General features: G+C 39.5%; 1 protein-coding gene and 1 pseudogene across 1 annotated transcript in view; one reads left to right on the top strand and one right to left on the bottom strand.

The window, feature by feature from the left end:
• The window catches only part of CSMD1 (CUB and Sushi multiple domains 1), a 1,770,408-nt gene that overhangs the window by 1,523,631 nt on the left and 229,828 nt on the right, over positions 1 to 16,949 (top strand). The window contains exon 37 of the mRNA XM_075557189.1: positions 13,116 to 13,220. Coding sequence (XP_075413304.1) covers positions 13,116 to 13,220 — 105 coding nt within the window. The remainder of the gene's footprint in view (positions 1 to 13,115; positions 13,221 to 16,949) is intronic.
• Positions 8,503 to 8,609, bottom strand: LOC142455823 (small nucleolar RNA SNORA36 family; annotated as a pseudogene).

The raw sequence follows: 16,949 nt of genomic DNA, 5'->3' as shown, positions 1-16,949 counted from the left end.
AGTTAATTTTTCTCACGTAGCAAGAAGTCTAAGACATAAAGTTTTTGCGTTGTTTAAATACAGAAGATTTTCCAGAATCTTCTGCCCTCATAGACTACTCTTCATATTTTACTTGCCTGGACTGGGCTACTTGGTCATTATTAGTGCAAATCAAGAGTGGGATTTTTAATTTTTTTTAAACCAGGTACATTTCTTCTTAAACATTTTGATCTTTTCTTACTTCATAAATACTAAAAAGAAAATGGATGTTGTAGAGGCCATTAGCAATGTCTGCCACAACCTTCATGTTACCACGAGTCTCTTAAAAGCCTTCAGTGATCTCTCTAGTTGCCAGCAAGTAAATGTCTTTTTACATGGCAAGGTTTGTGCAATAAAATGTCAATCTAACTCTGTAATGTTCTCTCCCATGCACAGCATTTGTCTGTGTTTATGCTAGCTATTTCTTTACAAAGTTTCCTTTCTAGTGGTAAAAAAAAAAGTTACCTTTACTGTGAAATACCTCTATTTCCTCTGATGACATAGCTCCTGTGATAGTTGAATCTAATGTGCATTTTTTAAAAGATAATCACTGTGTATCAACTGCATGAAGTCCCTGGTAGTACACATGGTGAACCCGCAGGGCTGCTCACCAAAAGGCATCCAGAGGTATCTGCTTGCAGACAAGCCTGGGCCCCAGCTCACTTCTGAACACGAAGCCATTGCAAACCCCGTGGTGCACAGTGCTAATTGGACATGCATGCGGCCACAATTAATTGAATTGGTAAAACCTACTTTCAGAATGTGGCTTAGCATTTTTATCTTAGGATGAAATTTAGGGTGAAATTTAGGATGAAACTTCATTCATTTGTATTAACCAATCCAACAACTGTAGCTTTTATTCAGCTTTAAAAAAAAACAATTTTCATAGGTGAACTTAGCTTCAGATTCATGATTTTATATTTTCTAAGTAGTAAAAGGAATGGATTCATCATTCAAAATAAAAGGTGTAATATTGAATTAACCTTTCTGCCAAATATTCCCCAGAAGGAGCTCTGGTGACATAGTGGGTTACATGTTGGGATATTAACAGCAAGGTCAGCAGTACGAATCCGCTGGCCAATCTGAGGACAAAGTTGAGTCTTTCTATTCTTGTAAAGAGTCACAGCCTCAGAAACCATCAGGATCAGTTACCAACTGTTAAAATCCACTCAGTAGCAGTGAGTTTGGTTTTTTGAGTGATAATTCTATCACTGAGCATAGTAGTGTAGAGATGCATCCATACTACCAACTAATTTAGGGAAGAAAACCAAAACCCAAACTCACAGCCTTCTAGTGGACGCTGACTCAAAGAGATCCCTTGTGGCTTTCTAAGCCGGTTACTGGTAACTGGTAATGGGAGCAGTAGACAGCTGACTTGAAATGACCCCCTGTGGGTTTCTAAGACAGTAACTGGTAATGGGAACAGAAAGCCCACGGAGTTTCTAGTGCTTTAGAAATGCGTATAGCTATGACTCAAAATTATGTGACCACCTTTTTCCCATGCTATTCATCAGGGACACCCTCAGACAGGTGGATGCAGTCACTTTCCAATGCATTCTGCAGGCAAGACTAGTATCCCTAATTAATAGTCAGAAGGGATTCACTGGAGGATTAATCCCCATGGGGAGCCTGAAGATTACTTTTAGGTGTTCATGATTATCCATAGCCTTCTGCAAAGCTGGTGCTCAGAATCTAAGCTCTAACACAAGACACTGAGAAACCATGCAGATGAGGGGCCACCAGCATGAGGACACAGCAGATTCATGGCAGGTGGCCACTTCAATAGGACATGAAAACAAAGAAAACTCTCACAAAAGCATGATTGGTGGCAGATTCATTTATCACAAGTGCAGGCTAGAATAAAGCACTGAGGGGGAGCTAGGGTTGGAATGCACACCCTCATGTAGAGCAGACACATTCCCTTCAGTCGTTGTGCATCAGGTCACTATGGGTTGGCAGTAACTTGACGGCACCTCACAATGACACCAGCAGCAAGTGCTTCAGGAACAAGATGATGCCAGTGATGGAAATTGCCAGGGAGAGAGCCACCCCAAGTTTAATGGATTCACTAATGCTGTCTGCCAGCCCATTTCCCTTTTGAGGGTTACATGAACATTATCTACATTTAAAAAGTAGAATCTAATTTCACTGCTGGTTAGTTATCTTCCATATTTCCCGTTGGTCCGACACTTGAAACACAGATGTGTGAGTGCTTTGGTAACTTGTGGAGCAAAGGCAGTAGGATAGAGTAGGATTTCCTCATCAGTTAAGAACATTAAGAGGACCTGATGCAAAGGGCTTAAGTGGAGAGCAAATGCTTTGAGAATGATTGGGGCAGGGAATGTGCAGATGTGTTTTATACAATTGATGTATGTATATGTATGGATTGTGATAAGAGTTGTATGAGCCCCTAATAAAATGTAAAAAAAGAACATTTTGTGGGAGATGGACTGAATTTAGGAGTTATTGTTGGACAGTTCTCCTAACATATGTTCATTGTAACTGGATGGCACAGTTACAGGGCAAGCAAAGAGATCACTTGAGTTGGTGGTAGTGAGCTAGAGTAGGAGCTGAGATATCCTTCAGTGGCCTTGGAAAAATTTTTAAAGACAATAGATTTTTCATACACAAGTGCATATATGGTAGGCTAATATACTCTCTATATTTTAGAAAAATGGAAAAGAGGATGTCTGAAATAAACCTGGTTTTCCTGCATTTGAATGAGAGGCATATATGGAAATTTATGGTTTGAATCTGTATCTCTGAATAAATAAAGCGTGTGTGTACTTTGTACTTCCACGAACTTTATCTTCTGAGATTTTCAGTAATGGTAACACTCAGCATATGACCAATCAAACCTGGATTCCTCAATATCGTTCAATGGTTTTGAAAGAATATGTCCAAGGCACACTCAAGGTATTAGCCAAAAGCCAGGAGCCAGGGAGTGAAGGAATACAAATGGTGTCAACAAGCTTATGAAACACTAAGAACTCACACTTCTATTCGAGGAAATGTGGAAGAGCGTCACCTGTGAAACTACTTGGAAGAGATCAATATTTGTGGCTTCCCAAAGAAAGGTGACCCAAGATAATATGAAAAGCATTGAACAATATCATTAAGATCACATACAAGTAAAATATAGCAGAGGATAATTGAAAACCACAAACAAAGAAACACAGTCGCAGTGGTAATTTGACAGGGAGCTTCCAAAAATTCAAGTTGGATTAAGAAGAGGATGTGGCATGAGAGATACCATTGCTGTGGTCAGATGGATCATGACTGGATGCAGAGCATACCTTAAAGATGTTTACTTGTGCTTTGTTGAATATGCAAGGCATTCCAGTATGCAGATCATAACAAACCATGGGCTGAATTAAGAAGGAGAATTCTAGAACATTTCATTATGCTTCCTAGAGAACTACATAGATTAGAAGCTGACATTGGAACAGAATGGGGACTACTACATGGTTTATAACCAGAAAAATTGTGGATCAGAGCTGTATCATTTGCCATACTTTATCAAACTAAATGCTGAGTAAGGAATCTCAGAAGCTAGATTATATGAGAAAGAATGAGGCATCTGGTTGGAATATGGCTTATTAAAAATCTCCACTGAGCATATGATACAACTTTGTTTCCTGAAAGCAAGGAGGAGTTGAAGCATTTGGTGATAAAAATCAGTCGGCAAACTTCAATATGGATTTAAATCAAATGGAAGGAAAATACAAACCCTCATAACAGGACCATTGGGTAACATCAAGAAAAACTAAAAATTGGAGGTTGTCAGGGTTTGATCTTGCTTAGATCCACAATCAGTGTTCATGGAAGCAGCAGTGTGGAGATCCAAGGATACACAGCATTAGATAAATCCGCTGCACAAGACCTATTCAAAGTGTTGAAAAGCAGGGATATTGCTTTGGGGACTAACATGTACTTCTGCTAAGCCATGGTGTTTTCAATTGCCTCATTTACACGAGAAGATTGGACAATAAATAAATGATATTTAAAAGAACCAATGTATTTGAATTGTAGTGCTGATGAGAAATATTGAAAATACCATGCACTTTCAGAAAAACAAATCTGTATCAGACGAAGTACAGCTGAATGTTTCTTAGAACCGTAAATGGCAAGACTGTGGCTCCAGGATTTGGGATCTGCTATCAGGAGCCATCCAAATCTGGGAAAGGATGTTATGATGATAAAGCTGAAGGAAGACTCTCACGGGGGTGGTTGCACACAGGTGCTGTGACAATGGGCTCAAATGGAACACGTAACACTTGGGAGGAGGATGCAAGCCTGTTCCATTCAAAACCAACTTGAGAGCACATAACAGCGGCAACAAAATCATTCTGAAGAGCCTTTCCCCTGTAAGGATGCAGCACTCCTTGAAGATGGGGAATTCCAAGACTCTAATGGGGGTGGGGTGGGGTGGAGGGGAAACTGATAGTAATGATGAATGTATAACTCCACTTGAGGGGACTCAACAACAGACTTGTAGGTGATTGGATGCATTGGATGGTGTAAGATATGGCAATAATAATAATATATAATATATTAAGGGTCCATGGGGGTGTTAGGGAAGGTGAGGGAGGGGATAAAGAAGCGCTGATATCTAGCAGGGGAGCAAATAAACCCACATGGAAGAAGCACACCAGCCTGCTTGATCATGGTGTCAATTGGATCAGGCATCAGGTATCCAGAGATCCAAAATAAACAACTATATTGGTTCAAAAGAGGGGAATTAGAGTGGAGAGCCAAAGTCCATCTGTAGATAATTGGATATCTCCCCCAAAGAAGTGGTATAAGGAAGGGATGATTCAACCAAGGTGTAGTATAGCACCAAGGAATTGCCCATCATTCATTCCTCTAGTTCTGGATTACTCCCTCTCCCGCTCCTCTCCTCCCCTACCCCCCACCACTACTATGACCCAGTTCTAACTTACAAATCTTGATAGACCAAAGAATACATATTGGACAGTAATAGGAGTACTAATATCGTGAGAGTAGGGGAATGGTCAGGGAGGGGGAAGGGCGAGAAAGGGGAAATCCATCGCACGATTGTATACATAGCCTCCTCCCTCCACCATCCCCGAAGTTGATGAATAACAGACATATATGGGTGAAGGGAGACAATGGACAGTGTAAGATACAAAATAATAATAACAATACATAATTGATGAAGCACACACGAGGGTGGGAGGTTGGGGAGGAAAGTAGGGGAAAAAGCCGAGCTTATACCAAGGGCTCAAGTAGAAAATGTTTTGGAAATTACGATGGCAACATGTGTACAAATATGTTTGATATAATTGATGTATGAATGTTATAAGAGCTGTGAGAACCGCAATAAAATTATTTTTATAAAAGGGGAGCTGCTATCAAAGAGTTTAAGATAAAAGAAAATGTATTAGATATGATGATTATGGCAATTGTCCAATTGTGCTTGATTGAAAGGAACTATGGATTGTAACAATACCTGTAAGATCTCCTAATGCAAAAATGAAGACAAGCAAAAGAAAACAGAAACTAAAACAAGATGAACCATTTTGTTAACAATGGAGATTGATGAATTCATGTTGCTATAACTAGATCGAAAAATGGATGTCTATGAAAGAAAAAACGTATTCTGACTGTAGAACTCAAAATCAAGCCCAATGCAGTTAAGTTTGTTTATCATTTGGCAAGAATCATTTTAATTCTTGTTTAGGAGGGAGCAGCATGTCATGCTAGAAGTAGTAGAAAGATTTTGAGGATGAAATAGAAGCTGTGCACAATTCAGTCTCAAGGCATCTCCCCACCAAGTCATGTTTTAAAAAAGGAGGAACACTGTAAGCAGTGGGGAGAAATTTGACAGACATTACCTTGACCAGATGATTGTTAATGTTATCAATAAAGTGACATGATATACAGCAGTGTAGATACAGCAAAAACAAAGCATATGATATGTAGTTAATTCCACATCTGAGGCCTATGGCCGAGGAAAGTGAACCCATGTCCAACCAGTCCGAGGCCAACTGCAGTCATGCCGAGTGCGACATGCCTCCGCCACCTTCTTCCTGTAGTAGGGCACCTACCGTTCCTCCCAGGACACTCAACTTTTTTGCTGTGGTTGATAATTCATTTCAATGGCCACACAGAGCGCACACACAGCATTCATAACTATGAGGTTTCATTAAGGAAGTTGACATGTTACAACAAGCCAAGATCAGAAAATGGGAAGGGCGCAGATATTGATTCACAGCAGCACCTGGCCTTTGTCTTGTTCAAAGAGCTATGAAGTGTGCCTCATGTGTCTCTACCACACGAGCTCGTGCACAGTCTGTGTCAGTGCTGATCCTCTGCCCTGCCTCATGGACACGTGGTCATTGGTGCCTCCATTCTCAGCCTCAGCCACTGTAGGCAGGGATAGCTAGTGTGCTCCGTTGGTGGCTCTTCTTCCTCGATGGACCAGGGAATTCTCTGTGATCCTGCGTCTGAGATCCCTCTCTTATATGCTGGGGATTGACATTCAAGACTGACCAATCCTTTCTGTAATGTTTCCTACACCCAAGTTGCACAGTTCCACCCTATCATTTGGGAGGCGTTACAAAGAAGTGGATAGAAGAGTCATATTGAGAACAATCACGTCATCGCAACAATGCCAATGCTCCCACCATGGCTAATTTCAAAGCACCAGTGTGATGTCACAAACAAGAGATGTGAAAACTGGTACACATCGGCAACAGCACGCCACCTGATAGGTTGCTCTAAGTAGTCGCAATCATTAAATTTATACTATTTATTTTCCAAAATATATGTATGCTTAATCTAATAATGAAGGATATAGGACACACTGAAATAGAAATTATTCTAAGAAGTAACTGAATTTTAATAACAATCAGTGATCATAGATTAAATTACTTTTCTGTAAAAGACATAATGGCAGATTAGAAAAAGTCCAATTTGATCTGACAGTGATTAGAAGACAGTGTTAAAATTATGTTACTATTTTTAAAAATCAACTAAATTTCTAGTCGTAAAGGGTCGTCAGGTCTCCAACTTGCTCACAAATAGTATATAATAAAAATATGTATATACTAATACATGTGTTACTTATATATGCTATATATATACATATTATACATATGTATGATTACATAATACAGAGTCATATGGTATATGGGAAGTTTCTTATACTTATAACACTTTATATTTAAAATTAATTCTAAAAGTTTAAGTGAATTAAAAAAATTTCCATCAGGAAAAAGGCAATACATCCTTCACAAATGTAAATATTTATATAAACATCATATACATATTATAAAATCATAGAATATTTATACAAATATTATAATAAAATAATGTGTACATTAAAATTATTCTCATGTCAGTTTTTAAATGTTCATAAAAGAGATATTAAATTCATTTTAAAAGTTGTTGAGTAAAATGTAAGAAATAAGTAGTTAGACATTCATATTTTAGGAAAAATGATTGACTGGCTTCTTTAATATATACAATATTTTGACTTTGCTTTTTGATTTTATATAGGCATCTGTGTAGGTCTGTTTTGTAATTTTGGAAGCAGACAAGTTATAAATTATAAATGAATAAAATAGAGCACAATTCATACCAATTTGTAGCTGACAATCAATATAAAAGGAAAGTAGTGTGCTAAGCTGAGGATAGTATTTGTAGGCTTATGATAAAAACATTTCAGTTTTCCTTCTTATATGTTTTTCTATGTAGGTCACAGAAAACAATATAATCAAAAGGATTCTGCCTGTGACAACTTTGTTTTTTTTAATCACTCAGCTGCATTTGGTATGCTAAGAATAAGCTGCTGCTTATAGTCCAATCTGAGAGGAAGCCCAACTGGACATTTTCTATGGTGAATGAAGGGGGGGCTGCCCTCTCTCCAGCTGGAGCCTTGGTGCCCAGTATGCCAGTGTCCGTTCGCCTCCCCAGCTAACTGCTAATTGTGTATCTTCTATGCCACCTATCTAGCATCTTTTGTAGAATAGCAATAAGTATATTGGATAATAGAACTACAAAAAGGACTGGCATTCATTCATTTACTTTCTACTATTAATACCATTCACTGAGAATACAATAATTTATAAACTATTTTCCCACACACAGTATGTATTATTCACATATCTCGATAAGATACTGATAGTCATTATTATTACTATTTTGATTGAAACATGCTACAAAACAAATGACTTCATGAAGGTGAAAAAGCTCATCGGTATCCATCAGGATTTAAAATTGGGTTTTGTGATTCCATATTTAAACCCCTCTCACTGTAATACAATCAGGGAAAACAGAAACTTGAAACAACCAATGGAAATGTATCTGCATATGCAAATAGTTATGTTGGTGAATAGGAGCTATTAAAAATGAAAAAATATGTAAACTGGAGTCATATCTCTGAAAGAGGGTATAATTGGATAAAAGTGAACCATGCACAAAGCATTGTATGAAAATGAAAAGTTGAATGCTTTTTTTTATTGTAGGCTGGGAACAAAATAAATAGAATAATATTTTCTACCCAGTCATTTTCCCAAGCCTGTTTTAATGTTCCAAAGTTTAATTAAGAAAGTTGAATGCTTTAATGAAGAGAAAATACATATCACTATAATCCCAAGTGGTGTGGGTGGCCCCCATAGAAGCATTGGGACGTGAGAAGTAGAGGACATTTAGGAAAGCATGTCTAAAAGGACATGATTAACTAGAGTAATTTAGTGCACAAAAACACCAGCACAAACAAACAGAAAACAATCTCACTGCTAAGAAGTCGATGCCAACCCACAGTGACCCCACAGAACAGGGTAGAACTGCCCCTGTGAGTTTTCCGGGACTGGAACATTGTAAGGGAGTAGAGAGTCCCATCACATTACCGGAAATCACAGCTCAGACCAGGTTGAAAACAATACTATATGTTAATCTGGTACACATACTCATAGCATAATGAAAACTGACTTCAAATAAGCTAGCTTCACAGTAAAATTGTACTACAAACACCATTCAAAAACATAAACGTAAGAATGAGAGAATAGCAAATATCACACAAATTGACCCAAAACAGGCTACATAAGATTTTACTGGTAATCTCTTTCTTCCTTTGGTACTAGAATTAGTCCTGGGTTGACCAACAAGGGATCAATGAGCAGTTAGTGCACCCTTTCCTTCCTTACTTCCGTCCTCCTCCCCGACAAACATCACTCCCAGGGCTTACAATTCACAGCCACAAGTCTCTGGCCTGTTTTCTGGCTCTGCATTCCACACCTCCCTTCTGGCGGAGGCTGGACAGAGTCGAGGCCATTACTCAAGTGGATTTCTTCTCTTTCTGGAAGTGGGCCCGGGCCCCGCCGATTTGCAGCATTTTCCCGTGTGTGTCGCATTCCTTACTGTGTCCTTCCACACAACCACCCCTCTGTGTTAGGCTCACAGTCTCCCTCCTCACATTTACTCAACACTGGGTCAAGCACAAAGGAGTTGAATCAGAAATGGTTTCAAAGTGCTTATCATTCAACACACATTTGCTGTGCACTGACAGTGAACTGTACACTGAGGACTGAGGCATGGGAAGACCAGCCTCTCGGAGCCAACCTTGAATGGCAGCCAAAGGAAATGGATTTCAAGACAGATTGTGAATCTCAATCCAGGAATTCATCTACCCCTGAGTTTAACAGGTGCACGCACACGCGTGCACGCGCACACACAAACACACAGATTTTATCAATAGGGAGTATTTACTGTTCTTTCCATCTATTGTTTTTATCCCTCCAGTGTTCCCCTTTTAACACTTTCCAAGGACAAGTTTCATTGATTGGAGGCTTGACTGAACCAAACAATGCAAATGATAATTTTCAATGCTCAAATGGAATGAGTTTTATAAACTGGGTAAAGGAATCTTATCTGACAATCCAAGGTCAAAGAGAAGTCATTAACATATTTTCAAATGTTCCCTGACATGGAGTGAATTCTGCATCTTGGCACATTGAGCCAACCAGTAGTTATTTACATGTGTGATGGATCTTGGAATGTGATGTAGTTTCCTTTTCATTCGATTGGTCTTTTCCCTTTTCCACTTTGAGACAGAGAGCCCGGTCTTTGTGTCAGGCTTAACAGACAGCAGCTTGTATCCATCTACACCCTGGTGTAAACTTACCTCCTAGCTTTAATCCTCAGAAGCCTAAGTATTTTGTCTCAGAATCAGGAGGAGGTAGTGAAGGCTGGTAGATGGAGAGGATGTGAGTGAGCCTCTGCAGGCACAGGTGTTCCTCCTGCTACTTCAGGATTGCTTGTTTGCTGGCAGCATCGGAAGGAGGTGGCAGGGCCTCGGAGAGAAAGGGGTAGCTCAGTGGGAGCTCAGAATTGAACGAAAAGTTTTAAAAGAATTTTCTGATTGATGAATTGTTCTGCAGGAAAAAGAGACCCCACATTAAAATACCACTTCCAGAGCAGATTCATGAAGCCGTAAATGGGACAAAGCAAGAGAAAGGCAAATCATCTGGCTGAGGGGAATTATCAGGCCAGGGCCATAGTGATGTGGAAGTATTTAAGAAATCTCAGCTACTTAGGATAGTCAGAACAAAGAAAACTGTTTCAAAATCATGGCAGATCAGTCGGTGACAATTATGAAGCCAAACAAAACATACTACTATGGATTGAGTCCATTTCAACTCGCGGTGACCCTGTCGGACAAGGTGGACCTGCCCCTTTGGGTCCCAAGACTGCAACTCTCTGAAGAGGTAGAAAGGCTTCTCTTTCTCTCACTCAGCTGTTGGTCATTTCAAAGTGTTGACTTGTGATTAGCAGCCTAATACATAACCTATAGGTATGACTACATAAATTGAAAAGGACATGATCAAAATAATGTAGTACTATAGATTAGAAATGTTTACAACATTGGTTTGGGGTATTTGAGCAAAACAGTTAGGGTGAGATTATAACTATGTGACCCCAATTTCCATAAGAGCACACACAAGTCCCTGAGAGCTAGGCTGTCCCTCCCTGAGGTGACTCAGGGAGTGGTTGTAATCCATTTTCAAACCCCTCTGCCTGAGGGCAAAGGTTCTCACAATGCCAGTCAGTAGGCAGGAGCACTGGGGGTGTGGTTGTTACACCTTGAGCTACTAACTTCAAGGTCCCCAGTTTGAAACCAGCAGCTCCCCCAAGGGAGTAAGGCCTGGCTTCGTACTCCTATAAGGAGTTAGAGGGAATTAGTGGTTACAATGAACTCAATAGAAGTGGAATCAATGTAGAGACTCAAAAATGGATTTTGCTATTCTACTGTAAACCATAGTTTTCCACTAACATAGTGCTTAGGATTTAAGTTCTAACACAGAAATTAAAATGGTAATAACTGAATTAGAGAAAGAGTAGCTTTCAAAAACAAGTGAAAAGATTATTGAATTAACCATGAATCAAGTTGCTGATGTCTTGAATTGGGCTGGAGGTTGTAGGAGGGGAGATGGGAAATGAGAGAAACGAAGACGAACTTCTAAAGCTTGTTAGTTAGTGCCTGAGCTTGGGCGCCATGGAGTGATGGAGGTGCCTTAATAGCGTAATTGCAAAATTCTATATTGCTAACTGAAAGGTCAGCAATGCAAAAATGATCAAGTAAAGCATTGTATAATACTTGGCAGAAGTTGCAATCCTAGAAAATATGTTTCATTATACATATTGGTGGCCAAGGTGGTTTCTATAGAGGAACTGGTAATTGAAAGGATCTTCCAGGCATCAGGAGGAGACATAATCAAAACTGATCTGCTTCCTTAGAGATTCCAGTTTCACAAACGATATGGGGCAGCTGTACTCTGTTCTGTAGGGTCACTCTCAACCTGAGTAGACTTCTTCACAAATAGCAACAGCACCGGGGAACAGAGAGGCGTTTGTTTTTTTTTATCTGATATGATGAAATAATCAAGGGAGGACATTGAGAGTGCTGGCTGGCTAAACTAGGGAACACAGGGTATGAATGCAACAAGACTGTGTAGGCACCAATGAGAAGTTTACTTTCCGACAGGGCATATTTAAATAGCCTTTGGACAAACAACTTGTAAAGAGATGCTTGGAATATTTGTTTGGAATCATTATTTTCATGAAGACTCTTTGAAGTTATTGGAATCACAAGTAGAGGGTGAAGCTTGGTGATCTTATTTTTATTAACAATATTAATGTTTTGAATAATCATCAGCTTTTTGTCACAGCAGTAGATGAGCACATAAAACCTTCCTTTGTCAGTTTGCATTTGTGTTTTGTTTTGCTTTTTCCCCCTCGGCTTTCATTTGACAGTGTATTCTGCATTTCTTCCTACTTCTTTTTTCAAAGTTACAAGAACCAAGAAGGGGCAAAATGTAGCCCCAAGACTACAGGGTTGGGAAGCAGTCAGGCTGTGCAAGGGCTAACCTAATTGATTTTTCATAAGTTGTTCCTTTTAACCTTGCATCCTCTCTTCTATTTTTGCACGACTCAGACGGAATAATATTCCTACTGAGATCTGCCAATGATTTCAACTAAAAATATGTGAGAGAGAAAATATAGGTTTATTTTTATATTATTTTTCCTTCACGTAAAGTGCTCTTGCCGGTGTACTATTATGCTATGTACCGACTAAGAAGTCAGAGGAAGAAATGTAATTGCCGTGAGCAGGGAAAGGAAGACAGAAACATTATTCTAGTAGATGCTGCGAGGTCGAGAAAAATGGCAATTAGACGGAGCGTTGCTGAGGAACTTTTTATTTGTACTTAGAACAATGAACAATTCAGAATAAAAACTGTTGTCGGGTTGATTTTTGACAATTCCGTGTGTGCTCAGTAGAGTTGCGCTCCACAAGCTGTCCTAGGCAGTGGCCTTGGGTCAGCAGATCCTGGAGTTTCCTCCAAAGGCCCCAGGTGGCCTGCAGCCAGGAACTTTCACTTAGCAGCCCAGGATTTAACCATTTACACTCCCAACAGGATCTCTCCAGAAAAAAAGAAATGGTCAATGTGTAGTGTTAATATCTGCCAATCAAACAGTAGCTCATAAGCCCACGTCAACCTTCTCATATCATTTATAATTAGGAAAGTGAATTTATTTGCAATAATAAAAGCTAATCAGCTTTGTTTTTACAGGTACTACTGTGCCCGCGTTACTGAACAGCACTTCCAATCAACTCTACTTACATTTTCAATCCGATATCAGTGTGGCAGCTGCAGGCTTTCACCTGGAGTATAAAAGTAAGGTCAACTATTTGGTTTTAATTGTTATACTGAGTGTTTTACTTAAGGAAAAAATAAAGCCACACTCTTACTATATATAAAACGTTATTCTCCTAAAAGTATGTTTAAGACTTGCATGAAACTGAGTCTCACCAAACCTGTTTTTGTAAAGTACATAAAACCAATTATGGTAAACCATAGAAATTAATATTTGGAACAATTAAGTACATTTGCAACCACTGTAAATTCAAGTTGTTTGTGTGAACAAAAACCCCAAAGAAATAATAATGTGAGTTTTCTTATGAATGATAACAAATATCCTCATTAGCATCCAGAAAACATAGAAAGCCATAACTTTCAAACAGATTATGATTAGAAACCTTTTCTATTTCTAGGCTCAAAGGTTCTTAAAATTAGAACTAGCAAAGAGCAGTGACGCTATGCCTGCTTTTGTGTATTCTTCATGTTAATTGGGAATATGCATTGCAAAAGAGCCGCTAACCTTTTAAAAATGGATGCAAAGCTGAGTGAATAGTCTGATAAATGGGATGACAAAGGTCAAATTCACAAATCTTCCCTGGCGTGTGATTATGCAGGTAAACCTTGTAAAAGTTAAATAAGAATTTCCAATGAGAAAGAGAGGTTTATTTTAGGACATGTTTTCAAGCACTAAAAATGCTTAATGTTGATATTCATCTCCTTTAATAAGCAGTTGCAAATAAGCAAATACACAGATAAGCTTTAATAAGTGATCTTTTGAAGTGAGATAAACAGTGTACTAGAATGTAAATGCATGCATGTTTTGAAAAGCCGATTTCCAGCTGATGATAAATATTCTGAACCAGACACAAACCACAGGGCTGTTTCACATCCTGGTTAAATTTCCCTACTTATTATAGGCATTTGTATGCAAGCTTATTCCAATTTATTTGAATAGCGCTTCTTTAGTGACAGTGTAAAATTACTGTGGATGTGATTTATGTAGGATGTTTGGAAAAAACAACTACTTTGATACATTTTGTGAACATCTGTAGACAGGAAACTATACACCTCATTTGTGATAGTGTTAATAAACCCACGAATGTTTTAGCAGGGCTGGAGTGGATGCACGCTCGCATCTGTCCCTCTCCGAGTCGTTCTGGGCTTCTTGCCTTCCTTCACATGGCACCGAAAGGCGGGTGGGGAAAGCAATCTGTCAGCAGCTACAGGCTTCCCCTCAAAAATGTCTACATGCAACTTTATTACCGGTCTCTCTGTGTAATTAATTAAAGTAATGGTAGTGTGTATTCCTCATTGAATTGAATCTGACTCAATAATCTGCCGACTCCCTTAACACTGGTCAGTTATAGCACTATTTCCATTCGTTTTCACTTGGCTTTCCAAGTGTTTCTGCAGACACCATTGTGCAGGTTGCTGTCATTTTTCTATCTCGCATCTGTAGACATTTTTCTGTCCTAGTTATTTGTTTGAGTTTGGAATATGGACTCTATGAGATATCAATAGATCCATCTTATTAAGATCCGCGTCGGAGTATCAAGTTACCAAAAACTGATGTCATGAGTGTAATCTGCTGACATAATTTTTTCAGGCTACCACTAAATATCTAATTTCAAGTGTGTTAATATGTAAATGTAGGTTTTTCAGTAAAATGTATCTTAATGACCATGGTCATGGCCATGAAGATAGGAAAGCGCTTACTCTGTGCCCCATTCTGCTGGAAGCGTGCTCCAGCTGTTCACGCACTGGTTTTCAAAGCAATCCTGTAGGGGATCAGTATGCTCAATGTCCAGAGGCAAAGGAAAAGATTCTAGGTCATTGTCCTCTCCTCGTCAGAGTTGCGTTGCTAATAACGGACATAATGCGGAGGAATGTGTGTGTGCGTGTGTGTCTGTGTGTGTGACCGTTTATAGCTCTCTCCGTGTTGTCACAGGAAAGGTAACATCTAGAGCACTCTGGCTTATAAATGGGACAGCACAGGCTCATGGCAGTTGAAAAGTACATGGAAGATTATAAACACACAAGTCCATGGTCAATATCAATTTTGCCTGGCTCCGACACCAGGGTTGCTCATGTGCTCTCCTCTGAGGCGTCTCCATGAGTTTCTCATTTGAATAATGAAGACTGGGCTAGCTTAATGATAGCATTCACTATTTAAATGAACACTGATTGGAATTTCCTCAAGAAAAAAACCCAAATCCTTTATGTGAAGGGATGGGATGCAAAATATTCCTGATAGCCAAATGAACTGCATGGAGACCACGCATGTTGCCCTCTGCCTACACAAGGAAGGAGAGGTCAACATCTCACTAACCCAAGGCCCGGTGCCACAAGGCAGAGTTCAGACGGATCGCCATCCTCTGCCTTCCGCTGCCTATTCTGACACCAACCGTCCATCCCCAGACCCTCCTCTTAGCTGCTGGTTTCCATAATTCTTTCAATAGCTACACAAAACTCACAGAAAGAAGGGAAAAACAAAAACAATAACTCACAATTATGTATTGTTTTTGTGTGTGTGGAAGTTAATAGATTATTAACAAGGATTTAACACAAGTCAGGGTAAGGAAACGGTAAGAATACAGTCATCAGTCCATGGTGCGCCTTCTCAACCAGCAGCCACATTTCACTGTAGTCCTCAGCATTTCAGTCATATAGTCCCTTGGCGTTTGCCTCTGGGAAGCAGGAAGTCCTGCTGTCACTCTCCTGCAGTGTGACAGTCTTATTGGTGCTTCTCTATTCTGTCTCAAGGTCTGTTTGCTTCAGCCTCTGGTCCTGACCTGGATCTTTTGCTCTGCCCCATGTCGTGTCTTCATGCCTTAGCCTCAGGTCTGTTTCTGACAGACTTTCTCCAGTGCCCTGGTGACCCTCCTTCCTTTATGAGCCTAGGATTTCTCTTTGTGCTTTAAGTTGCCTGTGATGCACAGAGTCATAGCTTTGATGGGGGCGTGGTTTGGTATTTCAACAGACCACTGAGCCCAAGGGAACAAAGGGGCCTAGTAAAGTACAGGCTCAGAATATGCCCCGCCTTCATCTTGTCTTTTAGCATGACAAAGAACTCCTGCCAAAATGCAATTAAAACCACATGCATAGAGGTTAGAATTGAAAATACATCACATAAGAGATTATGGCTGGAAGGCCATATTATTTGACTAAATCTAATAAAAGAAACACCAATTTTCCAACTTAATATATATTATCTAGATTGTCAGTGGTGATGCATAAATCAAAACAAAACTCCCTAAAGCCATTACTCTCAGGGTAATTTGGAGTCAGCAACGTCATGAGGAGAAGCAGAACTTCTCTGTAGGATCTCCATGAGAGCAGAGCAAACTCACTGCCTCCAAGTGACTCACAGTACTCTAGAGATCTGTCCCTGTGGGTGTCAGCGACTGAGAGTCTATAATCCTTTCTGGAATAGATGGGTGGCTTCAGGGAAAAATAACATATTCACAAGTTTTACAGGTTTTATTAATTATATATTCACAAATTTTACTGTGTCTGACTGATACTCATATACTGACCAGGATAAAACAAGAAAAATCCTGATACGTGAATATGCAATTTACTCTGAAATACATTGACCAGGTGAAACTATGAAAAATTAGAATCTGTAAATATGTAATCTATGCCTGCAGCCACCAATCCCTCTTTGAACCTGTATAAATTAATTCAACTTTTGACACGGATTACTCGGCAGATTGTGCATCAGTATCACTCATGTTTTGAACTCTTTTCTCAGGAAAACCTACC

Source organism: Tenrec ecaudatus, chromosome 8 (assembly GCF_050624435.1).
Source record: "Tenrec ecaudatus isolate mTenEca1 chromosome 8, mTenEca1.hap1, whole genome shotgun sequence".
Classification (NCBI taxonomy): Eukaryota; Metazoa; Chordata; class Mammalia; order Afrosoricida; family Tenrecidae; genus Tenrec; species Tenrec ecaudatus.
The sequence above is the reverse complement of the archived record's forward strand: the minus strand, read 5'-3'. Positions and strand labels throughout refer to the sequence as shown.